This window comes from Aedes albopictus, chromosome 2 (genome assembly GCF_035046485.1).
Source record: "Aedes albopictus strain Foshan chromosome 2, AalbF5, whole genome shotgun sequence".
NCBI classification, from domain to species: domain Eukaryota; kingdom Metazoa; phylum Arthropoda; class Insecta; order Diptera; family Culicidae; genus Aedes; species Aedes albopictus.
The window spans coordinates 174,821,002-174,848,299 of NC_085137.1; the positions used below are offsets into that span (position 1 = coordinate 174,821,002).

The 27,298-nt window shown below is 40.0% G+C and overlaps 1 protein-coding gene across 1 annotated transcript in view; it reads right to left on the minus strand.

Moving 5' to 3' along the window:
• LOC109418248 (uncharacterized) overlaps nucleotides 1-27,298 on the minus strand; it is a 755,006-nt gene that overhangs the window by 138,133 nt on the left and 589,575 nt on the right. Inside the window, exon 18 of the mRNA XM_062850749.1 lies at nucleotides 13,098-13,307. Coding sequence (XP_062706733.1) covers nucleotides 13,098-13,307 — 210 coding nt within the window. The remainder of the gene's footprint in view (nucleotides 1-13,097; nucleotides 13,308-27,298) is intronic.

The window sequence follows — 27,298 nt, forward strand, 5'->3', positions numbered from 1 at the left end:
AAAAATAAAGGCATTGCAACTTCTAGAAATTTCATCAGACTCTTCCGTATTTTTTATTTTATTCATTGCTATAATTTGAGTTTTGGGTAAATATAGCATCATAGCTATTGATATGTTTATCTTTGTGTTAATTTCCTTCTTTCAATACAAGGATCGGTATATTCGCCTCACTCCATTCATATTCACTCCTATTTGCTGAAGCGAATCGAGAAAGATGCAGCAAACGGATCGTCGTGATCAAACACGCAACCCCATCACCAGTGGGAAGCGATGAGCCATCTGCTTGATATGAATATTCGTTGCCATTCGTCGCAGTTTGGATCGCAAGCGAATGAATGAATGGCGAATGGTGAAGAATACTGGTGAGCGATCGAAGCGGCTATTATCATAAGTAGAAGAGAATTTTTGCATGTAATACATACATTTTTACTGTATTGTCGCTGAAATGCTAGTTAAGCAAAGGATATAATTCGAAAACATCAATAATTCGTACGCACAATATCAATCGCATCACTCACGAATCGCATTCGCTTGCGATGCGAATGTGGACGAATGAATAATTTCCAAGTGTGGCTTCCCACCGTTCGCCGGAGTTTGCTGTCGTCGCTGACAAGCACACACACGAACTCAAGCGACAACCGTTCGCTGCTGACTGTCTTCGAATGGGGAAGAAGATGAAAAGTGGAAATCAGGAACCCTGTTTCAATATCCCAGTCCCGTTACGGTGCCAAATTCCTATCACTTTTCTACGATTCCCAATTCTTATAGGTTAAGTAAAATTTTACCTTCAAAAAGTGATACATCTGCAAATGAGTTTTTTTTTATCTCAAAATTGAGTAAACTTAGTTGAATTTATATGTCATTTTAACAGTACTGCTATTCTAACCTCTAATTATAACTTCAAAAAGTACCGAACAGACTATGTATTACGAAGTAATGAATGTTAGTGAGAGTGGAGATAGCAAATATGGTACCTACTAAATAATTCTAATCAATAAAAATGTCAACTATACAGACAATTCTGCTCAATGATGATTGCATTTGTCTATTATAACTTTTTTCTTTCGATCTATTATTATTCGATCATATATTGTTTGACATTATGTCATAAATATCTTACTAAAAATAATCTAAAACAGAATAAAACTAAACAGCTTCTGCAGAAGTAATCATATCGGCATATGATATAATTACCTTTTACCTTCGCTCACGTAGGTACATGTATAATCGCCGTTCTCACAACGCGAACAAAACAAAAAATTAAAAAAAATCATCTCCGTCTGGAAAGAATCTTTGTCACCGCCAAAATGCACCCCATGACGAAGCTCAATCATAAATAGTCGACTAGCAACTTTTTCGTCATTCTCTTTGTTCCGAAACAGCCGACGACGGGCCATGCGAACGCCACCACTGTTATTAGTGTTACAGTGCACATGTCTGCGCACCGCGATAGCGCTGTTGGTAAGAGAGAGAGGTTCATTGTTTGATCTTGCATTCAAATCTCTGTCTATTTTTGTCCTGCGACTGGCAAACATGAAATGGGGGAATGGGGAAACTGCCAATACGTAGAACCAGTAAAGCTTCTATCGTCCCTCACTGCAAGTGCTGTGATAGCCTCATTGGTAAAGGCGACTGAAAATTTACGATAGCAGGATTGGAGGTTCAAATCTCGTCCATGTTTGTAAGTTTTATAATGAATTCGAAATTTTTTTATGTGACCTGTTATTTTCTAAAAATAGAATAACACACTTAAAATAATTACCCAAAAATGAGTAAAAAAAGTTAGTTTTTACCCTAATTTTGCTTTCGAACAATAACTCTTTAATATCAAAATTTGTTATTGAAATATTTCCCAAATTCACTGTTATTAAGTTGTTATTGCCACTAACAAAACATGTTATTAAATTGATTTTTCAGGAACAAATTTTTGTTATGTGACTTGTTATTTTGCCGCTTATGACAGCCAAGTTTATAACTCAATATGTTATGTTAATAACATGAAAATTACTAATTCCGTTATGCAGTTATTTTGCCAAAATAACGCATTTTGTTATGCTGTTGTTTTTCTCTTCTGCTCGGGTATACGTCTAGTTTATCTTCAAAAAATACCTCTTAGAGAACAGACTTTATGATCGGAAGAATGCGAGTAACTTCAACAACAACAAATGCATGAGAGTTACCTACCACGTGAAAATCCATCGCCCAGTTCACACTACCCCCACCTGGTGGAAATGTTTCACGAAATACTGCGATGTGCAATATCGTCATCAGAAAGCGCTAGTGTGAAACGTCAAACGCAAAGAAAAATGATGGGCACTCTTCTGGTTATGAAAGCCACAACCAAGATTCAAAATGATCGTTAAAGGCGTGGTCAATGAAAATTTCGTCAGTGTTACGTTTGTTTGTCTGTATACATACCATGACAATGCTCACGAAAAAGCAAAAAAAAAAATACTACCGCTATGGATATTAAATAGTAATTTTTTTCTTCAGCCAAGCAAACAACACCAAACTAGTCAGTTAAAACTAATAAGTGATTTTGTTTATTATAATCTAACGAACAACATGAACAGTCGCTTTCTCAAAGGTCTTCAACTCAACTCTCTCTTGTAGACCGTTTGATGAAAAAAAATGATCAAAGGAGTTACGAAATCTCACCGAAAGCACCATAGATAATCTGAAAGAGACTGGTTATGCCCAAATTGAATCCAAATTTACGCATTTGCACGTCCTGCCGTCTAGACTTTGACAAACGAGCCATCTGTATATCATCGGTAAAGCAGGGCGTAGGAAGTTCGAAAACGACAACAACTGAGAAATTGCCAGAAGTGCTAAGTGCAGAGAGTCATGTCACCGTACCATCAGCGACATCAGTTTAAACAATTAATCACGCCCCTTTTCAAAAATGCTTTGATATATACTTCAACATCTATACCCATTTCAATATTTTTAACGTTGCAAAACACGCTTTCAACATTCATTTTGAAGAAGAGGGAAAACACTTGTCCTCAAATGTAACAGCAAATAATGAATAAACGACTAATGCGCGGAGGGCGTGATAAAATCGGAACATTACTGTACATATAATATACATAATACATAATAAAAACAGCTTGTTTTACTCACGCAAGGCCATTAACAATAAAATCAGCATCAAACTGCGATTTCCGGCCGAAATAAAGGCAGGAACAAATCTCATTTTCTTCTTTTGTCACAGCGCTCGTTGACTCGTTAAGGGGGAGAATGATAAATAATAAATGTATTCGATGGAAAAATATCCAAACAATTAGGCAACATAGATAAACTCATCGGATTTATTAAGAAAGTTTCTGTGGAACTCGAATTACACCTTAAATTTGTTGATTTTCTTGAACATTTTATTTGTGCCCCCCTCAAAATGTTGAATTCCGACCAAAATTTTCCGAGGGGGCGGTGACATAAGAGAAAATCGAAATTTGTATTAGCCTAATTTACACTAAAAAAAATTATTACTAAATGTGAAAATTGTGAAATGTTTGAATTGTCATAACTTTTTTGTTTATTAGTTTATCATCACCAAATTTTTATGGTAGATTGCTAATACAATGGACCGTTTTCCCTAAAAAAATTGCGTTGGTAAAAAGATAGGGTTTTGAAATATTTGAGTTTTTGTGACAAAAATGATATTTTTTAATGTTAAAAAATATTTTTTTCACAGTGTATACAGGGTGTTCGGCTCCTGAGTGCAAACTTTTTAAAGGGTGATAGAGGACCATAAATGGTGAAAAAAATTATTCTACACATGTAGTCAAATCTCAACCGTTACGTAGTTATTGAACTTCCCACGTTTTTAACTCTTATTGCCTTAACTAGCTCTAACTTGAAAATGGTCAAACTTATCGCAGTTTTTTGACCCTTATTCGAAAGATTATTGAATTTTCTAACAAATGGCATCTTTGAATCGATTGGTTTAGTTAAATTACTAAGTTTTCTAGAGCAAATAGCTCAAAAGTAGTGTGTTTTAATTAGTTTTTGTCAGTTATCTTTGAAAAATGCGTAATAATTTAAAATTATTTCTTTGGCAAAGTTGTGGCCCCTATTCCACTCTACAGTTCGTTCTTCGACATCAAACTTCTATCTCTTATCGTTTTCTTGCAATTTCGATTTAAACATTGCATGTCAGATCATAAATTTGCAATAAATTTGTCATGGTAAGCCCTTTTTTGCGCACTGTGCCGCACATTTAAAGCAAAATTGCAAGAAAACGATAAGAGCTAGAAGTTTGATGTCAAAGAACAAATTGTAGAGTGGAACAGGGGCCACAAATTTGCCAAAGAAATAATTTTAATTTATTACACATGTTTCAAAGATAATTGCCAAAAACAAATTAAAACACACTATTTTTAGCTATTTTGTTCTAGAAAACTTAGTTATTTAACTAAACCAATCGATTCAAAGATGCCATTTGATAGAAAATTCAAAAATCTTTCGAATAAGGGTCAAAAAGCTGCGAAAAATCTGACCATTTTATAAGTTATAGCCAGTTAAGGCAAAAATAATCAAAAACATGGAATGTTCAATAACTACGTAACGGTTGAGATTTGACCATATGCGTAGAACAATTTTTTTCACCATTTATGGTCCTCTATCACCCTTTAAAAAGTTTGCACTCAGGAACATAACACCCTGTATTTTCTTAGGAATCACCATTTAGTTATCTAACTTTGCTGAACAATAAAATCAGCATCAAACTGCGATTTCTGACCGAAATAATTTACACAGAAAAAAATATTTACCAAATGTGAAAATTGTGAAATGTTTGAAATGTTATAACTTTTTTGTTTATTAGTTTACCATCACCAAATTTTTATGGTAGATTGCTAATACAATGGACCGTCTTCCCTAAAAAAATTGCGTTGGTAAAAAGATAGGGTTTTGAGATATTTGAGTTTTTGTGACAAAAATGATATTTTTAATGTTAAAAAAGATGTTTTTTTCACAGTGTATATTTTCATAGGAATCACCATTTAGTTATCTAACTTTGCTGAAAAATTCATAGCAATCGAACGAACCATTTTGGCTGTACAGATTTTTGAATATTACACTAGTTTACAGCATTTTTGAACTCGGTAAGCTGATGACCATTTTTGGTGTAGAATCATGCCCTGAGTTCGAAAACGCGAAGGAAAAAAAATACAGTAGAGCGGAAATTTTTTCGACTTTCCATACAAGGTTGATGATTTGAAATCGATTTTTGTTCTATTTTTAAGCAAAGTCGCTCACTTCAAACATCTCATTCTCCGTAATCAATGCTCCGATTGAGCTGAAATTTTTACTGTAACTCGCCTACATATGATATGTCAAATAAACGTCGAGAAAGAATTTTTAAGTTGTTTTTTTCTTATTGAAAAAAATACATTTCTTCAAAAAATTTTGGGAATTTTGCTAAAATTTAAGAAGATCGTCCCTAAAACTCGCCAATATCTTGAATTTCATCAATCTGACGCAAAACCTGTATTTAGATGATCGAATGGTATTGTATTCAGCTTTTAGTTTATGGAAAAAGATTTAAAATTGGTTGAACAAAACGCAATATATTTGAATTTTAGTAAATTACATATTTTGAAAAGTTACAAAACTCGATATTGAGCTAAAACTCAAAAACTGTTCTACTTTAAATTTTTTGAAGGTCGGTTTCGAAATCAGCACTAAATTGTGCTTCAAAAATGTTGGTCGTTGACAGAAGTTCACGACTTTCGTTTTATTTTGTAAACTTGTGTTATTGAACCATTTTCACATACACCCTTTCGAAAAGTTAGTCGTGATTCAAAATAAAAATTTGATATCGAAAAATGGCGATTTAGATGGAATTGAAAAACTGTGCAAAGTTTCAGTTCAATAGAAAATCATGAATTAAAAAATTTCCTTAATTTTGATGCTGTTGCTTGGAATCGCTCAGATATGATAGTATTCGCTTGGTTGCGAACAAGTGTGAAATTTATAGAAGTGAAATTAGGCAAGTAGGTCATGTATTAAACGAATACATCGAATGCGTGAAACTTCTGCCGTACGACCTGTGCTTTTAAACAGATCGGCTTGGCACTATACCCAAGGAGTCAAGAAAAATTTCCCGACCGGAACTGGAATCGAACTCGCCGTCTCCGGATTGGCCATCCATAGCCTTAACCACTAGGCAACTGGTATGTGATGAACTATAACACAATAAAAACAAGTTTTCAAATTCACTGCAAAATTCATTTTTATTTAGTTGTTAGTGAATCTAACGAAACATGTTATTAAATTGGTATTTCAGGAACATTTTTTTGTCATGATTTTTGTTATGACACATATGACAGACGCTTATAACATAATAAGAGCATAATAAGATATGGTTATAACATAAAAATTATTGATTCCATTATACAGTTATTTTGCCAAAATAACATATTTTATTATGCTGTTGATATTTTCTTCAGCTCGGGTGTAGTAACACATATTTTTCCCGTTATGCTGAAAGTTCTTACTGGAAGCTTGTGGCTTTGTGAAGAAGTTAAAGATTCCTTCGGATTATTACTCGGAATGCAAGTTAGCAAACGAGAAGGAATCTGGATTACCTTGCTAGATGAACAACATGATAGCTCCCAGATCAAGCAGATATTTCCAGCAAGCCGACAATGCTCCATAAGAATTTATCCAAAAACTCCGTCCCCTTGGAAAGCATTCGAAGATATGTCACAAGATTCTTTCCGGTTTTTTTTACCGTTTTTTCATTGCTATTCCTTCTTGAATTCTTCCTGGATTATTTCTCCAGTTTCTCATTGGCTTTTTTTATTTAAACAATTATTTCCGGGACTTTTACTCACTCGTGGAATTTATCCTACAACTCATCTTGCGTTTCACAAAAAAAAAACCCAAGTAACAATTTTTAGTCGTATATACTAGAAGTGGATCTTAGAATCATCAAGCCAAAATGAAAGGTATTAGGTTTTGTGATGGTTTTCAAAACCTCTGGAAGATTAATTGGTCATCAAGATGTAACTTGGAAAAAATCGTGTGATTTTTCCCACGGTTTATCCCGAGATCTTCATAGTAGTTTCTGTCAGGATATTTCATAGAAGTTGTTACGGAATCTCTCGGCATGTTTTTCCGCGATTCTTTCCCGTCTTTCTCTTGGGATTTCCATGAGACATGTCCCTGGGGTTTATGCTAGAGTCTCCACAGGGCTTATTCACTGGGTTTTTACTAGAGCTAGTCCAAGGGTGTTTTGACGAATTTTTCATAAGTTTTCTGCAGGAGTTTCTTCCGGTTTCGATTCCAATAGGACGCCCACAGAGAAGTACTAGATTTGTAGTTATGAGCTACATTTTTGTATGGTGAGAAGGTAAGTTCTCGGTTCAGCAATGAAATGGAGCAAAAAGTGTGGATATTATGATTCTCGGTTTCTCGCCTCTTCAACAACACAGTAACTCAAAGTTTTACTCAAACAGCATCCATTCAGGTAAGGAATCATAATACCTAAACGTTTTGCTCCATTTCGTTGCAGGAACGGAGAACTTACTTTCTCATCCTACAAAAATTCAGCTCATTACTACACATCTAGTACTTCACTGATTGCTTCATATAGTTAACTTTTGTTTCGCTGTGTTATGGGTATTTGAAGGGCGTTTCTATGGGATTATGGAGCTTTCAGAGGCGCTTTTAGGCATTTCAGGAGCATTTGAAGGGGTTTCAAGGGTTTTATGGAGGGATCTCAGGACCCAGACAACTAGTCATCGTTTAAGATGTTGCATAAGATGATAAAGTGGAGGCCATATGCGTGCATGCCTTTATTTAGGCGCATGTAAAATGTACGCATATCGCCTCCACTTTAACATCTTATGCAACATCTTATACGATGCCTAGTTGACTGGGGAGTTTAGGAGTATTCAGGGGTATTTCAAAGGGATTACAGGGATTTTAGGAGCGTTTGAATATGAATATGTTGTGCATCAGAGGCCCCCATAAACCTCGTGAGACCCCTTGAAACCTATTGAAACACCGCTTAGACTCCTTGAAACGCTTCTGAGACCTTCAGATGCCCTTTGAGACCCTCTGAAACGCCCCTTAGACCTCCAAATATCCCCTGAAACGCGTCCGAGACCTCCAGGTCTGCAAAACCCTGGGACCCCCTCAAACACCCCTAAGATTCGATGGATCACCCTTGCAGAACCTACATGAGAACCTCTAGGATCTCCTGAAATACCCTGAAATGAGTAGGGTTGTTAAATGTCTTGAAAAAAAAATGTCATGACATTTTCTATTTCGCCATATCCAGTGCAAATTTCCGTCCGTGAACATAAACTATAGATGGTAAGTTATGGTGAAATAACGATATAGTCGATAAACTTGTGATAACAGGAGCAGTGCAAATGGCAAATAACTAAATGACAGTTTTATGACATTTTACAACTCTGCCCCTGAGACCTCCAGATATCCTTTAGCGCAGACAGACGTTCAAGCTCGAACAAATTTATTCAAATTTCCGGCATAAAATTTCACTAGCAACACCTAAATAGGCTACCGTTTGTCACAATGCAGTTGATATGGACCAGACCACATGTTTTCGGCCACTCACTTACCAGCTAGTTCTCCACTCAGAATGATTCCCACATTGTTACATTCACAAAGATATGCCAAGGCGATTGAAGTTATATCATATATCACACATCCAAATCATAGATTACACGAATCCTATGCGTATTTATTTATACGAAACATCTTAGACTTTAAATATAACAATCATTTACCTAGCAAAAATTATGTGAAAATATTATTAGAGTGAAGTACCTAAGTGTGATTTTTCACCGCCATACGACTGAAGGATAACCGTGGTGAACGCGCATGTGGGGCAGCGATTGATTGGGAACGCCGCTAACGCCATTTGATCGCTGATTACCACTTGGAAATTTTCTGCGGCCATATTTTTAACAAGCTGCTGAGTCAAGCTTGAACGTCTGTCTGCGTGTTTACCAATTTTACGGGAATACTTAAAACAAAAAAAATAACCGTACAGACTATTTTACCGAAGTACTGTGAACTGTGTTTAGCAGCCATGCAGGCAGATTCAAACATCAGTCGTTTAAGAATTTGCGCATCACCCACAGGATACCATTGGCATTGAACGTGATAAGAAATTCGTGAATTCAATCCCATGATAGAACTTTTAGTGAAAATAGATTTTTTATGAAAATTTGTAGAAACGACTGTATTGTCGATAATATTTACGGTTCATATTTGTATAAATCACCGCGCCAATATTGTGCATATGAATCTGTAATAATGGTGGTAATTATGGCAACAGTGGCTGGGGGTGTTTATAGAGGGGTTACAGAAGGGATTTCAGGCGGTTTCAGAAGCCTTTCAGAGGGTGTCAGGAACAGTTAGGGAAATCTCTGGAGTTTACCAAAGGTATCACGGCCATTTTGAAGCGGCTTTAGGGAGTTTTAGGGGGTTTCAGGGGGCTCCAGGTAGTCTCGAGGGGGCTAAAGTGGGTCTCAGAACCGTTTCAGGGAGTCCCAGGGATTTTCAGGAAGCTACCAGGGGTCTCAGACGTTTTTCAGGGAGTCACTGGGGGTCGTAAGGACGTTTCAGGAGGTTTAAGTAGCGATTCAGGGCAGGGACTCAGGGGGTTTCTCGGATGTGTCAGGCGGTTTTAGGGACGGCTCTGTATTCTTCTGAAATATCCCATAAATTTCTTGGAACGCCTCTGTAAGAGAGCATCCATTATGTACGTGACAAGAAAACTGTGCATTTAAAATGGTCAACAGGTAGGTGCAGATGCGATTGGTGATGCATAACTAGAGGTGATAAGAAAGTTCATGAGATAATGAGTGACTAATACAGAAGATTTGCTAGTGGATAAGTAGCTTGCCGATGGTGTTGAAAAACTAACAACTGAGGGGTCCAGAATCAAAGGGGTGTAAGTGACCATTTTGTCGATTTTGAGCTAAACATATAAAAAAAAATCTTTAGATTTCAAGGTTTCAGGAACTTTTTAAGATTTTTTTACGATGATTGGAAAAATTACAATATATCGTAGAATATTGGGTCGATTTTGAAACTCCATACATTTTGTATGGGAAGAAAAATTGGTGAAAAACCTCATTTACTCGAAAGTGGGTTTTTGTCACTTACACCCCTTTACTTCTAACCCCCTCAACTGTTTATCTGTTTTATTGATATTTCTCGGAGAGCCAATGGAAACTATGTATTGTATGTTGTGACGTTTCGGCTTACTACTTTCCTTCAGCCATCCTCAGACAATTTCGATCACCGCAGCAGGTTTTACCTTCTCTACTGCTGTGAGCCACAGAAAAATGTCAAGGGATGCTGAGGTCATATCGCGTGTTTTCAGGGGGCTCCAGGGGGGTTCTAGGGGATACCAGAGGTGTTTTAGGCAGTCTAAGGGAGTTCCAGGGGGATTCAGGTAGTCCCGGGGAAGCTCAGGACCGTTTCAGGGAGTCTCAGGGATTTTCAGGAGGGTACCAGGGATTTCAGAGGCGTTTCAGGGAGTCACTGGGGGTCCTAGGGTCGTTTCAGGAGGTTTCAGTAGCGATTCAGGGAAGGGTTTCAGGAGGATTCCCCGGGTGTTTCAGGAGGTTTTAAGGACGGCCCTGAATTCTTCTGAAATGCCCCATAAATTACTTGAAACGCTTTTGAAAGGGCCTCAATTCCTCTTAGAGAGCATCCATTAACAGTACGTGACGCGAAAACTGGGAACCTACGGACAAGGTGGAGCGTGGAGCGCGACCGGCGATGGATAGCGGCAGCCACAATCCGAGTGTTGTGGCGTACTATTGTTGATTATGTCTTGTCCTAAATGTGATGTTGAGCAAATAAATGTATATATCAAGAACAAATTTAGTAATTGTTAGGTGGTGTTATAAATTTGACTTAATTTCCTCTATATGGGTGCAAATGTCAAGCCGGTATAACTTTTTTCGTCGTGAGAAAATATTTCATTTTTTAACGTCGTATCATATTGACAGTTCAAAAATTTGTTGTCTAAAAATAGTGTTTAACGCGAACGGTTCTGGCTTCGCAAAAGATTAATCAATCGAGCTCATATTTGTACCAATGATGCACATATAGTAGGTTGTCAAACAACCAAAATTTGAGAATTTGTGATGTACTCTATGTTACAGCTTGCTGAACTTTTACGTGAAAGAAATGAGAGTTGTCTATCCCAAACATTTTGGCCATCTCATGTACGTGTAATGATTATCTGTGTAAATTGACAAAAAATGGCATCGGCATCCAGTATTTTTTAGTTATTTTTTTTGTTTTGTCTCTGTTGCGAGGGCAGCAATCTGTGCCTATTGCTGTGATCTCAACCTCTCGGAAAGCGAGAACCAAAACCCTAAGAGTCATATGTGCACGCTCAGAAATCCGTTCTGATAAACGTGAACAAACAAACGCAAATTTGAGAACAAGCAAATATACACCGTAAACTGGAACTAGTTCCAGCTGTCAATATGGGCGTTCTAGAAAACGTGAAATCTAGTTCACGGTGTACATTTCTTATTAGTTCCCGTTTGTTCTCGTTGCCGTGACTGGGAGTGCACGTATATCGGAACGGATTTTTTTTGCGTGTGGCCCTCAAAATTCCCCGATTATTACAGTCATATCTCCTATAATACTCTGTTACAGCTGAGCTTACTTCTTGATCCGAATTGGTTTGAAGGCAATCGAAGTGGACGTGAAATTTTCATGCAAACTGCTCAATTTTTAATCCTTGTTCATTTAACCCAATTTCAGATTGTTTATATACCAACCTAGAAACAGACTGCTGCAGACAAACGAAGAGACAAAGTAAACATACCTCTCATTGTTGGTTCTTCTGCTTTTAATTCGTCCCGTTCAGTTACCCCAAGCACCTTCTTCGCATATATTGTAGTTTTGTCGCTTACTTGCAAGCTGAATGCAGCGTCATGCCACGTGCCACGAGTAGTACCTCGCAACGACCAACATGTGCTTTTCATCCATTATGCCAGCTGTTTAATATTTGGCTTATAAATAAATAGAAACTTTGCAACAATAACGACGGTATTGTTATTGTCACTTGTGCTGCGGAGATTACACCGTGTTTTCCAAGCTAGCAAGGAGCCAACTCTTTACGCGAAGGTTCCACCTTTGGCTATGCTTGAAACAATGACGACATCGAAAGAGCAGACCGCACCGCGACTAACTCTGACGACGTGTTCAGACGAAAATAAGTTTTGCCTGATTTTACCGGGCTCTTGCATGTACGTACTTATTTGTTACAAGAGCTGTTACTGCTGATAGGCAGTGGATCACAACGTGCGATTCACGAAATTGATTTTTGAATATTTAACAGGTGATGGTCCAGGAGGATGCGTTGAGGAGACAACAAAATTTAAGGACATACTTTTTAGAATCCCAAAATGGCCGCCGCAATGACCAACTTTGATACCTAATTACGATTTCGAGGGCATAAATCTCTTTGTAAACAAAACCAGCGCACCTGATCTTCTTATTTAAGGCTTATTACAAGTGAGCAAGAACAGAATAATAAAATGCTTTGATGTGTGAAGCTTGTTTCTTGAGATTTGTGCTTTTGAAGTTTTGATGCACTGTTGAAGCGGGATTTCAAGACGTTTGTCCTTAACAGGTGATGGATTTTTTAAAGAAACTTTCTTCCTCTTTTTTATGTACGTATAAAAGGTTTAAAAATCCCTTTCCTTTCCTATACGCTCACAAATAGATTTAAAACTTGGGCTTTACCACAAGGTTTTGCTTTGTAGCGTTATTCCCAAAGTAATAGTGTATTATAAAAATAAGGATATGATATTTTAGGATTATTATTTAAAAACATTGAGAATCACTCTCCTGAACATCTTTCCAAAGGATTCCCAATGACGGATAGGGGAAGCATTCTCTACAGCAGCAAGTAGACCCGAGTGGTTCCCGTAGTGGTGTAGGGAAAGCATCCACACCACAAACGTCGTCCCCATCGTCAACGCCTCGTGTAGCAGCCCAGGCGTTCCATATACAACACGGCCTGGCCATGCTTCCTGCCTGCCTATATTTCCAGATTCTGGGCTAGGAGGTGTACTTACTTGTGGGAAAAGTTGTAGCAATCCCAGGATGAATATTGCCATCGCCATCGATGTGGCGGAGCAGAATTGCATTTTTAAAAAGGTCACACAGCATCTCCGCTGGTACAGGATCGGCAGCATGATGGCGAACGCTATGCACGACTGCAGAAAGCAACATCCGCAGCTTATCACCACCAGAATCGGTCGGGTTGAGGTTTTCGTGACCGAAGCCTGCAGAGCCAAGGGTGGTTGTCGTTGTTGTTTTGCCGCGCGGTCGGTGGCAGGACGATGGTTCGCAGTGAGGCCGCCAGCCAGCCAACCAGCCGGTCGTTTGTTGTTTGATGAGGTTTAGCCATGTAGAAGAAAGTTCCATCGGGAGCGCCCGGCACAAGGAAGAGAAAGAAAGTAGAAAAATCGGTTAGTATCAGAAAGTGTCACCGTTGCCGCACCGTCGTCGCCCCAGTGAAAGGGCAATTTTCCTCCCTCTTGATTCGGTGCTGTACAGTGACTCAATGGATGGTTCGTACGGACCAAACGTTCGAAATTAGTCCTGTTTTTTATGTCGCGGGTTGGTGGCCACTTTGGCAAGACCTATAGTGAAGTGACCAAAGTAATGGGGTTGCTAGGCCGTTTTATCAGATGATCAAGTCTCAAAATGTGGGACAAAATTGCAAGTATAACAGCGGGAGCATTTTGACGGCAAAACATGATGTAATTGAAAGGTGGAAGCAGTATTTTGACGAACACTTAATGCAAAAAGAAGACTGAAACCACGATAAACACAACTACGCCACTAAGTATGTATTATGGAACACATTGAATAATAATTCTGTCTTATTTATGTAACAAACATCCCGGGTAGAGGTGAACAACAAACCAATAACTAAAGAATAACATATTTTGTTTTCATATTTAAATTTGCAATTCTTTAGTTTTTTATGAATAGCTCAGGATGACACATAAATAATAAAATATGCTATCATTGTAAAACTTGTAATTGACGAGTTATTATAAAAAAGTATAATAACACAATAATAACAAATATTACTATCATACTATCCTGCCACAATATCAAAACGATAACATAACTTTCCATCATATTAAAATATGTTTTCATTTTGACATTATTTTTGCTATTATTTTGTTATTACAATGACAAAACAAGTTATTCTTTAGTTGTTATGCCATAGAAATTTAGTTATTATTTTTGTTATTTTAACTCTTATTTCAAACAAACTAATAGCAAATTCTGCCATTTAAACATTCTATTTTAATGGTAAAAATGTCCCTTCATTTGCCATTTCGCTCTACCTGGGATTTTATCCGTTATATGTCGGATGATGATACTCTCAATTAATTTTTCTGGGCTTTTAGTAAAATAATCAGCTTCTTTGATCAATACTGTTTGGTGTTTGCAACGATGACCATTTCTGATTTAGTTTCAGGTGCTTGGGCAGTAGCAACGTTACTCAGTATAGCAGATATGGTTACTGTTACGAGTGTAGACCTGTAGTTCTGAACTCCACGGTAGTTTGACTAACCTGGAATATTCATATAGTGTCTATAAATGATATTGTAGATTTCAAGAGCTTCACGGATCTCAGTAGACTATGCAATGCTATTGTTTATGGTGAAAATACATAACATTATTCTTGTAGATTTTAAGGACTCTACTATAGAACAGATTGGAACACCTAGAACATCTCAGAATAAAAAAAACACCTTTTGTTATTTTTTATTTTTTTGATCAAATCTGACTATACATGTCAATGGTTGCTCCTCCGTGATTGATCTGAGCTGGTACCAATTGCACTGAGATCCTAATGAATAAGGGCTGGGACACTCCACTTATTCTCAAAGTGTATTTGTTAGACGGAAAGGATGGGAGATCTGGGAGTCACCGTTGGGTCGGTGATGCGATCCATGGATTGGGGGTTATTTATAGTGTTCGTAAGGTGATAGATTGTGTGGTGAATAAGGTGAATAAGGTCAAGCGGCACAGCACGCTTTGGTTGCATAACTTATAGGCGTTATATACACTGTGCTGTGAGTGGAAATTTGAAGGGAGGGAAACGACTTTTTTCCAATTCATTTCTGGTTCTAGCGATGGCTATGAACATATGAATATACATATGAGTTGTATATGTAGAGAAGAGAGAGAGAGAAAGTGGATAGAAAGATACAAATTAGGATGATAGGGACGGGCCAGGGATTGAACCCATGACCTTCTGCATACGAATCAGAAGCGGTAGCCAGTAGACCACTAAGCCCGTCTTAAAAAATACCTTTTGATATTCTTGACGAAGGCTAAATGAATACATATGAACAAAACACATATCCAAATTCAGCTTTTAGAACAACTGGTATGTCAATTATTTCGGATTGAGGCCATGGTTAACGGTACTTAAGAGAGTTCGACTGGTATGTGTGATCTAGCTACCAAAAAAAAGCTACGGTTCACTTGACAAGAAATCCGATGTACAGACACAAACACGACACCGACAGTCCTATGTCCATTCTAACAAAAAGTGACTAGTCAGAATTTTCCCTTTGAAGAAGACTCGAAACAGAGCCGAAACGTCGGGACAAATCCAAAACAGTCGTTTTGATTCCCCAAGACTGCAGCGCCGATAAAGTAGCTAGGTCAATTATTTCGTTTCTCAAAACTTCATAGTGTTCAGGATGTTCTAAGTTGTCAATAAAGTCTTCAATACAAATAGGGTTTAATTTGCAACAACTTTGCCGAAGAAAGTATTCTGTTTTACTGAATGTGTGTATTTATACAGCCGGTTCTATGTTGGGGTCGTATATGACCCCTCCGGCTGAAAAGAGACGAACTAGCCAAGGACTGAAAGTCTCTATCATTAAAACAAATCAATCAATCAATCAACCCTCCGGCTCCAAAAGGTTTAGGTAAGGTTTCGGTGAGTAAGGAAAGGAGTGGTAAGGGAGTTGAAGATATCGGGAGCGTTCAAGTTTCGGGTTTCGGGAGCGTTCCATTGGTTTCTCAGGGGGCCTCAGGAAGGTGTAAGAGACGCTCCAGGGATTTCCGGCGGTTTCAGGTAATTTCCGTGGTTTTCCTAAGGGTTTCAGCGGCGTTCTCGGAATTTTGAGGGGGCTTCAGGTTCGTTTTAGTATGTTTCAGGGGCTTTCCGGGATATTCAGGGACGATCCAGAGGGGTTTGAGAGAGTTTCAGGTGAGTTCCAGGACGTTTCTGAGATATTTGAGTTTAGGTACGTTGTTGTATGTTTCAGAAGCCATGCAGAAGTGTTCTAGGGTTCTTAGGACATTTCAAGGGCGCTGCAAAGAATCCTAGCGTTGCAAGGGGCGCAAGGGCGTTCTAAGACGTTCCAGGGGGATTCAGAGGGTTTCCGAAGGTTTCAGGTGGTTTTCGGAGTGTTGTTGTAGGGAATTCAGGGCGTTCTTGGGGTTTTCAGGGGATTTCAGAGACGTTACGCGAAATCCTATTAAATCAACTCAATCCCCTTAAAACACCTCTGGAAACCTACTAGCAAGCCCCAAAAACAATTGATACATTTTGAAATGCTTGAGGGGTGTTTTAGGAGCTTTCTTGGGGATTCAGAGGCGTTCAAGAGATGTTGTAGGGGTCTGAGAGGATTTTAGGGGAGTTTAAGGTGCGTTTCTGTACGTTTCAAGAGTTTTTCAGGAGCTTTCTGTTGTATTCAGGGGAGTTAAAGAGGTGGTGTAGAGGTTCGAGAGAGTTTCAGGTCTGTTCCAGGATGTTTCAGGGGTATTTTAGGTGAGTTGCTGTATGTTGCAGAGGCGTTTCAGAGTTGTTCAAGGGTACTTAGGAGATTTCAGGGGCGTTCAGAGAACTCCAAGAGGTTTTATGAGCGTTTCAAAGAGACACTGGCGTTCATTGACGTTCCAGAGTTATTCGCGGGGTCCCAAAGGGCTTAGAGGGCTGCAATAAGGTTTCGGAAGGGTTTTAGGTGGTTTCAGGAGGTTTCCGGATGGTTTTAGAGGTCTTCATGGTGTTCCAGGGGATTTCAGGAGGATTCAGGGGTGTGAAACCCCATTGAATTAACTGAAAAGCCTTACAGCTCCTCTAGAAAACAACTAGCAGTCCCTAATATCCATTGAAACGTCTTGAAACGCCTTGGTACGTTTTGGAAACATTCTTGAAACCTTGTTGGAAGCTTAATGAAACCACCGGTAACCATTTGAGACCACCTGAAACCCCCTAAAACGCTTTGCCACACCTATTCACACCCCTTGAAACTCTCTTGGAAACCCACGGAAACCAAATCAAACGCCTCATTAGCCATCTGAAGCCCCTCAGAAGCGTCTTGAACACTTTGGAACCTCTTTTGAACAGCAATAAAATGCTCCCTGAAGTGCCCGAAAACATCTGAAATCTCGCATTGAAATGCCTTAAAAACTTCTGAAAACCTCTTCAAACTCCCTGACAAACTTAAAACCACATTAAACGTCCTTAAACCTCTTGAAAAGTCTGGAAACACCTTTAAGCACATTGCAACGCTCGTATACCCTCTCTGTAACATCTTGAAATGTTAGGAAACCACTTTCAAATCCCCCTGAATCCACCCGAAATGCCTTAAATCTACAAAAACCCTTTGTAACTTCCTTGTAAGTCCCCTAAAATTCTCCTCATGAATAAAGTACAAATTATTTAATAGTTGACGAATTACTTTCAGAAGAATAAGTTAACTAAAATGCAAAACAAAACGCGGAGTGAAAAGTAGAGCTTGAGCGGATAGCGCAGAGTGAAGGGTAGAAACCGGCAGAGTAAAACGCACAGCAAAAGCAGAGCAAACAGCAGAGCAAAAGCAGAGCAAAAGTTGTGGGCTTCGTGGCCGTGCGGTTAGCAGCGTCAGTCGTTTAGGCGTATTGTGAGTGCCACGGAGTGAGGGTTCGATTCCCGCTCCAGCCGGAGGAAACTTTCCGTCAAACGAAAAATCCTCCACTGGTCCACTGGGTGTTCCGTGTTGTCCGTTGCCTAATGTTAGTGAATGTTCAGTCTGTGCAACCTCTGGTTGAAGACGGTGTAGTGTCTTTCATAAAAAGCAGAGCAAAAGCAGAGCAAAAGCAGAGCAAAAGCAGAGCAAAAGCAGAGCAAAAGCAGAGCAAAAGCAGAGCAAAAGCAGAGCAAAAGCAGAGCAAAAGCAGAGCAAAAGCAGAGCAAAAGCAGAGCAAAAGCAGAGCAAAAGCAGAGCAAAAGCAGAGCAAAAGCAGAGCAAAAGCAGAGCAAAAGCAGAGCAAAAGCAGAGCAAAAGCAGAGCAAAAGCAGAGCAAAAGCAGAGCAAAAGCAGAGCAAAAGCAGAGCAAAAGCAGAGCAAAAGCAGAGCAAAAGCAGAGCAAAAGCAGAGCAAAAGCAGAGCAAAAGCAGAGCAAAAGCAGAGCAAAAGCAGAGCAAAAGCAGAGCAAAAGCAGAGCAAAAGCAGAGCAAAAGCAGAGCAAAAGCAGAGCAAAAGCAGAGCAAAAGCAGAGCAAAAGCAGAGCAAAAGCAGAGCAAAAGCAGAGCAAAAGCAGAGCAAAAGCAGAGCAAAAGCAGAGCAAAAGCAGAGCAAAAGCAGAGCAAAAGCAGAGCAAAAGCAGAGCAAAAGCAGAGCAAAAGCAGAGCAAAAGCAGAGCAAAAGCAGAGCAAAAGCAGAGCAAAAGCAGAGCAAAAGCAGAGCAAAAGCAGAGCAAAAGCAGAGCAAAAGCAGAGCAAAAGCAGAGCAAAAGCAGAGCAAAAGCAGAGCAAAAGCAGAGCAAAAGCAGAGCAAAAGCAGAGCAAAAGCAGAGCAAAAGCAGAGCAAAAGCAGAGCAAAAGCAGAGCAAAAGCAGAGCAAAAGCAGAGCAAAAGCAGAGCAAAAGCAGAGCGCAGAGCAAAAGCAGAGCAAAAGCAGAGAAAAGGCAGAACAAAGGCAGAAATTCACCCTGGACGAACATAAGACCGCATCACTGTAGCTCGAGAACTTTTTCGCATCAGGATGTACTCAGCTCGGCTGACTAGCAATTGCGGTCTGGCGGGCGCGGTGGTGAAAACGAACGTAAAATGTTACGAGAATGGGTTGTCAGTGGGAAAAAGTTGGCTGAAAAAGTAATCTTTTCTTCAATTATTTAAAAAGTGAACGTCATTTTGGTGCGGGTTGGCCGGCTTGGTAACTGGTATTATAATGCGCGAATTGTTGAATGCAGTGCAGTAGTGGTTGGGAGTGTGTGCTCGCTCGGCTTTGGTCTGCCTGGGAGCAGAGTTTTCAAGTTTTATAGGCAAAGTTTGTACACGTATAACGGGATGCACTTGGCGGTACGGTCTCGTAATCCGAAGATTTGTTTTCACATACCAGTCTGTTAGTTGGGTGACTGTTGCAACTTTTGTGTAATGTGTTTTTTAAAGTTGAAACAATTTGATCGACATATCAACTATGTATTGGGAAAATGTGAATAGAACAAGGAACTGAACGACTGTCGAGAAAACTAACAGTAGTTTTGACTTAATAATTTGTAGTTTTATATATTGAGTGTAGAGACTTGAAGATATTAAGCTTCAAACAAACTGTTATGCGCAATAATAAGATATGTTTGCATGAAAAGTCATTTGGTTTTTTTGAGAGGATTACATGTAGATTTCATGTTCATTGGCACAGATTCATTGCTATCCCTGACCTAATTTTATGAACAACAATTCTTTTTGTATCTGGGCACTGATAAAAACCCTTACAATAATAAAAACCTTGATTTAACATTGACCTATACACTCAGCAGCTAAATCAATATCTTTTGCATTTATAGTGTTTGATGTAAGGGTATGCGATATGGAATATTGCATAATGATATGGAAATCTACGTTTCACGAAATATTTTCCAGCTATAAAACTAATGTTTCTTATAAAAACCATAGTCATTTGTTTAGCTCCATTAAGATTAAAATATTCCATTAAATCTAGTAACATGAAACAATCCATGCATTTAAATTTTGCTTAAAGAAATTCCGAAGCATTTCGTTTAAAAGATCCATTGCCAGCTCCATTTTTCGCAAACATACCACTACCTTGGAATAACAAATAAAATCTCACTTTATTTGCATTTAAGCTTTATGACCCCACAAAACCACAATGCAACCGGGCAGATCCATTGTTTTGCGGAGATCTATTGCAGCACTGGCCCTTACATTCTTCTCCACTCTAGTGTACAAGGTAGGAAGGTAACCAGAAAGCTAGCTCTGTGGATGCTGTTTCGGCCATAAAGTGCAACTATCAAACAGTTTTGCGGCCAACCGTAGCGTTAATCGCATTCCCCGTCTGCGTCATCGTCATCGTACCCCATTTGTATCCAGCACAAGGTGGGTCAGCCCAAAGTTTCCCCTCCCTCATGCGCATGAATGAGCGTGGGAATAAAAATCCGCAGCCATAATGGACACAATTGTCCGGCGGGGGAGGTTGTGGTGGCAACTAATAGACGCCCAGGAGATGATGGCCTCTGGATGTGTGGTAATGAAATCGGGTTTCATAAAAAAGGATCTATTCGAGAAAAAGGGCAGCGCGCGAATCAGAAGGGACGACGACGACGACAGCCAAAGGATTTATGGGGCACATGGTCGTAAAATTTTTCTATCCGCTTCTGTCCGAGTCGAGCGGAAGCGGTTTCCAAGCCGGCGACGATGACGATGTCGGATGGCGTTTCTATGCTTAGCGCTGTCGTCGAGCCGGCCTAAGCCTGGGAACGTTTGTTAACTGGGGTGCAGATATTCGGGAGCTTCCCCTCCTAGCCAATGGCGTTTATTTGTCTTTTATTCCGACCAGCTTTCCCGTGTTGAAAGTAGGGGTGGACGGAGAGTGGACATTGTGGAATCTTTTCGAAAACTTCAGCAGTTTTGATAAATCTACCGTGAAGTTTATCTTGGCCGAAATATTGAGGGAAAATTTAATTTCTAGATCCCGGCTCAGACTGGCTGCAGCTAGGGCTGTAATAAATGTCAAATATTCTTCGGCGACAAACTGGCGTATTTAAAGCCGTGGGGCAATCCGCCTATTGATGTTGCGAGAAAAAAACTGGTACTGGTTTTTATTGGGACCGGCGCGACAGTCTTCGATGAACGACCGCGTCATAGATCCGCATGATTTATGAAATCTTTATTGGTGTCATCAATCAACTTGGCTATCTGCCACTTGGAGTTGGAGTTTGAAGTTGGGTGGGGGGTTGTGGAGAAGGTTTGTGAGACTTTTTATTTCTTAGCGAAACGCTTTGAGAAGTAATGATCCAATATAATCTTCTGCTGCTTTATGGTTGATTTATCATTAGGAAAATCAGTTGTTCGTTGGCAAGCAGCAGGGCACAACGTGGAATTAACTTTTTCGTCGAATAAACATGACGATGGACTGGTACAGTGGAACATAATTGTCGACAATGCAACAATAAAATGCTTCATTACATGAGATGATCTTGACAATATTGGAAGTCTATGACAATGAGTGAGATTTTATTCAAAATTACAGATTTGGGTCCTGAGTTCTTTTAACGATACCAGTTTGGTTTTTTCGTAACTGTTATTTTTTGAACTGTGATTGCGAAAAGTCTAATCATGAAAGTTCATGTGATGGCTAAGACAGTAAGCAAAGTTTATGTGGGATTCGGTGCTGTGCGATTAGCGGATCAGTCATGCAGAGATGCATTTGGACGCATTCTGTTCATGTTCTGTTCAATAGCTGTGCTCACGTGAGCCGTGTTCATGTTCAAACATTTGAGGCGCCTGATCACAGTGCTCTTCGTAGCTATTAGCAACTGATAGCAACAAATTGCTACCGACACTTACAGCTATAGGGGACTGCATGAAATTATCTCCTTCTTTTTCACTCCTACAGAAATTTTGTAAACAACAAGGCCAAGAAACGTCAAAATCCCATACAAAATCAAAACAGTGCGGTGCCCTATTCTTCCATGTTCGACCTAAGTGCCAAATTGAAGACTGGGATTTCGATATTACATGAATAGAATAGTCATTTTTATATTAGTCAATTAAATGCTGGTTCAAGGTATTGAATGTAAACAGCTATTAGTTTAGTTATCTATTTGGAAGACATCCGAGCAACTGAGGCATAATGCGTGGGCCATACACTACTGTGGGGACAACCGATGGAGACTTGACTGTTCCACCAACAGTATCGAATAAAAGTGCTCTTCTTAGTACACCCGGCTAGGCTCGGACATCTGCTTGTATTCAACGGTATTATGGCGTGGTTTTTACTGCACCACTTCCGCGTATCTGATGGTCCCAACCGGGCTAGTGAGAACACGCCATGGTTTCTTTGGAATGGAATCAAATAGCTCACTCCGGCCTTGTGTAATGAGAATGGCATACCTAACGATAGCTAAGGACTCGGAAGCATTCCAAGTGATTCCAATGTTGCTTTCTTGTCGATAGAAAACTCCTACTTCCAATTTCCCAATCCAAACCAAACGCACCTGACCTGTCAATTCTGAACACCGATCTGTGTTCAATCTAGTAATCTAGATTGTGTTCATAATTTTGAACTTGCTCTTGAGAGCTTTAAGGGAACAATTTTGGCACGTTCACAGATCATGAGCGTTCAAAATGCATCTCTGCAGTCATGTAGGCGTTTTGTAAGCCTCGTAGTGTTGGTTTGATTCCCGCTACAGCCGGTGAAAACTTTTCGTCAAATGGAAAATTCTCCGCTGGACCACTGGGTGTTTCGTGTATTGCCCGTTGCATAATGTTAATGATCGCCAGGGGAATAACACTTCCTTTGCTAACCGGAAAAATCTGCATTTATCCGTTGCTAACCTCGTTAACCGCGTCTAACTGCTGCTCGCTTAGCAGCGGTTAGCGACGCGACGGTTAGGAACGGATAAATGCGAATTTCCCGGTTAGAAAAGGAAGTGTCAATCCCCCTGATAATTGCTCAGTCTGTGTAGTGTAAACGGTCAATTTCTGCAAACTAATGCAAGCTGGTACACCCTAAGTGGTTTTAGTCTAAGAAATTTTTCTTTTGTTGAGAGATCTTCTATTGTAGACCTTTCAGTGGTAGTAAGCGCGCGTAACATGCCTCGAGGAATAGGTGCATCAACAGAATTGCTACACTTGTCTCTTACAAGCTTATGTGCCGTAACAATTGAATTATCTATCTACTTTCATCTTTCAGTCCTTGGCACCCACAGAGTGGTGCAGAGGATCGAATTCAAAGATCTCCATCCATCCACACGCCATCGCATCGCATTGACTTGTGGCCAGGATGAATTTCTGTTGATTCGCGGTAGAGTTTCACCGACCTACCACTACTTTCGCTCCCGAATTTCTTTCGCTATTGGCTTCTGATGACGTCGACTTTGGAGCTCCACGTTAGAGATTCAATTTTGAAGCCACCATGCACGAATTATATACCGCAGGCATCTATTGATGAGAACCTGCAGCCTTTAAGTGTTCTCCATAGATACACACCAAGTTTCACTGGCAAGATCGTCGAGCTTACTCTGCATATCAGAGCGCCGCCGTTGAGCTAGGAGAGCAACATCATCAGCTAGTTCAAAGTAAACTAGGTGCTCCATGGTAATGGGCTGCCACAGCAACCCACCATTTGGTTCACGATCAATCGCCCATACCAGAATTTCGTCGATTACGATGAGGAGAAGTAGTGGTGATAGTATACATCCTTGTCTCACACGAACAACGACCCGGATGCACTACTCTGCACGAAAATGCTCTGTACTGTGCTTCAATGAGGCCGATGATTTTCTCAGGGAGACCCTTGCGCCTGAGGGCTTCCCACATGTTTCCGTGATTGAGACGGTCGAAAGCTTTTTCGTAATCAATGAACACCAGGTAGAGAGACTCTTGGAATTCATTGATTTGCTCCAGAATGATACGGAGCTTGACAACATGGTCCACACAGGATCGTCCGGTGCGGAATCTTGTTTGCTGTCGTTTGAGAGTTGCGTCATTCTTCTCCTGTATCCAGTTAAGGATGAGAACGATACACAGTTACATGATGCCCCGCCAATTATTGCAAACTGCCAGGGCACTTTTACTAAGACGCCTTGCATCCAGACGACCGGAAATGTTGCGGTATCCCTTATGTTGCAGAATAATTGATGCAGTAGTTGTGCGAATACTACGGGGTCAGTTTTGAGCATCTTAGCTGATATGCGATCGACCGACGGGACCCTGTTCGATTTCATGCTACGGATGGCTGTTTCTATCTTCTGCACTGATGGAGCTTCGGTGTTAACACGGGTAATGCGTCGAACCCTTGGCGGATCATGCTGAGATGTTGATGGTGTGACCGACACTTGGAATAGGTTTCCATAGTGCTTGAACCAGCGTTTCAACTGGTCGGCCGGGTCGATCAGTAACTGTCCTGACGTGTCTTTTACGGGCATCGTAGCATTCATCTTGGTCCCACTAAGGCGACGTAAGACATCGTAGAGGATACGGATTTCACCGGTATTAGCGGCTTTCTCACCTTCGTCGGCTAGGGAGTTCGTCCACGCACTTTTGCCCCGTCTACATGAGCTTTTCAGTTCCTTCTCGAGAGCCGAATAGCACTGACGGGCTATGGCTTTGGCTCCTCGTGTTTTCGCTCGCTCTACCGCGGTTTTGGCGTTCCTTCGCTCCTCTATCTTCCTCCAGTTATCATCTGTGATCCACTACTGCTTTCTCCGGGTGCATAGCTCACCCAAATTATTCTCGCGGGGGGCAATAAAGGCGTTCTTGATGGTGCTCCATTGATCTTCTACGCTTCCATCCAAGGTTGCGACCATTCATTTGCAAAGATTTACATTCATTTGATTTTATCTCATTTCAGAAGCACGCTATCAAAAAACAATGTATGGATGAATTTAACCTTGTAATTTTATCTGAAAGTTTGCCGAATTACATTGGGGTGGCAAAAGTATACAAAAGTCGTGAGCAAGCTGCGAAGGCAACTCTCCACGCGGTGAATGTAAATTACATTCACGCTGTGGAGAGTTGCCTTCACAGCTCGCTCACGACTTTGGTATGCGTTTGCGACCCCAATGTTATTCGGCAAACTTTCAGATAAAATTACAAGGTCAAATTCATCCATACATTGTTTTTCGATAGCATGCTTCTGAACTGAGGCTCCGTCTCCATTTTCGGCTGATGCAGATGTGGTCGATTTGATTTTCCGTGGCGCCGTCATGGAAAACCCATGCCACTTTGTGCACTGGTCGATGAGGAAAGAGCGATCCCCCAATCATAATGTCATTGTTGCCACAAAACTCTGCAAGCAGCTCTTCGTTTTCGCTCATTTCTCCGAGCCATGGCGTCCCATGATCTGCTCATAGTCCGAGTTGTCGGAACCAACCTTCGCGTTGAAGTCGCCCATGAGGATCTTGATAATAATTTTTGGAATCCTGTCCACGTGTTCTGAATCTGGCTACAGTTATCCTCTCATCAATAGATCCCCACTTCATGAGCGCAACGTGGGCGCTCAAGCTCAAGGATCTCAAGCTTCATACGGGCTATCTTATTGGTTAGTTTTGCCAGTTTATCCTGCTGGGCTAGGGCTAATACTTTCCATGTTCCAATTATTGTCCGTTGTTTCTGGCTAAAAGTCGTTGCCGTTGAATCAGTTCGTAATGTGTCATTTTCGGTTTCAGTAACGGTTTTTGGGATTCGGGAACAATAGGTTGTTTGCCTTGGGTCTCCTATCGACCATGGTGGGGCTGGAACCTTAGTTATAGCTTCCGGTGGAGGAGCATTTTATACTCAGCCGCTGGGTGCCAGAACAGACGCTGTTTGAGCCCGCATCTCCTTGGTGAACAGATGCTTATTCTTTAATCTTCACCTTAATTATCAAATCAGCTCTGAACTCCATTTAGGCAATGTTACTTTGTTGGAGTTACTTACACTCCCGATCAAAAGTTTGGGGTCACCCCCTCAAAAACATGCCATTTTTAGGTCCATATCTCCGCCAATTTGCGTCCGATTTCAAAACCCTAGATCTTATTCAAAAGATAATAAGTCAAAGAAACTTTGAACATGATTTTGGTGAATTTTTTACAAAAATACTTGTATGTAAACTTAACTAAAGTTGAGAAATTTTCTAAAACATGAATATAAACTTACGGCAGTATCGCTGGAAATTGAGTCGACCAAATTTTAATATGAGTGCGGTAATATAACCTATTGTCTACTAGTTTTCAACTGTTTCTTTTTGCCGAACTCGGCTAAAAAATCTAGGAAAAAAGTTATTAAGTAAATCAACTCTTGATGTCACCGACCAAAAGTTAGAGGTCACCCCTCAAGATGATGTATCAGCCAAAAGTTTGGGGTCACTTTTGTCATACATGGAAAAGTGACTTGGTGATATCTTCGTCATCTATAGTGGAATTTTAATCCTTTTTTACTCATTTTAAAGATAATTAACTAAATTTACTTTATATATAAAAATGTTATGTAAAGTTAACACATTTCACCACATTTCAAAACATGAGGCAAAAGTTTTAGTATGTTCATTTTAACAAATACGTGTGGTTCAATGCCTATGCAGTTAGCACCATTCATTTTGTTCCAAATAAGCCCAGAAGAACTGAAATTAAATGGAAGATGACAACGATATCCCCAACAACCTTTTCCATGTTTTACGATAGTGATCCCAAACTTTTGGCTGATACATCATATTGAGGGGTGACCCCAAACTTTTAGCCGATAACATAAAGAGTTAATTTACCGTCGTGCGGGGTGTCATTGCGCCAAAGCGGGGTGACATTGGGCCACTCTTCCACACGTTTAGAATACGACGGGAATGCATATTGAGTGCCGTACTACTAGAACACATAATTCTAACATACTTTGCAGTCACCGTCGGATTCTTTTACTTGTATTGTATTGAATCCATGGGATCGATGGACCAATGTGACCCTCTAGGCCCAAAGTCACCCCGAACGGCGGTACTTATTTAGCCAAGCTCGAAAAAAAGCAGTTGAAAGCTTAAAATTTGGTTGACCCAATTTCCAACGACACTGCCGTAAGTTTATATCAATTTTTTAGAAAATTTCGCAACTTTAGTTTATGTTTACATATAAACATTTTTGATAAAGTTTAATTTAAATTATGTTCAAAGCTTCTTTGACTTTTGAACGTGATCTAGGGTTTTGAAATCGGACGCAGATTGGCGGAGATATGGGCCTAACAAAATGACATGTTTTTGAGGGGGTGACCCCAAACTTTTGATCGGCACTGTATATATAGAATTTACGAGTACGAGTACAAGTG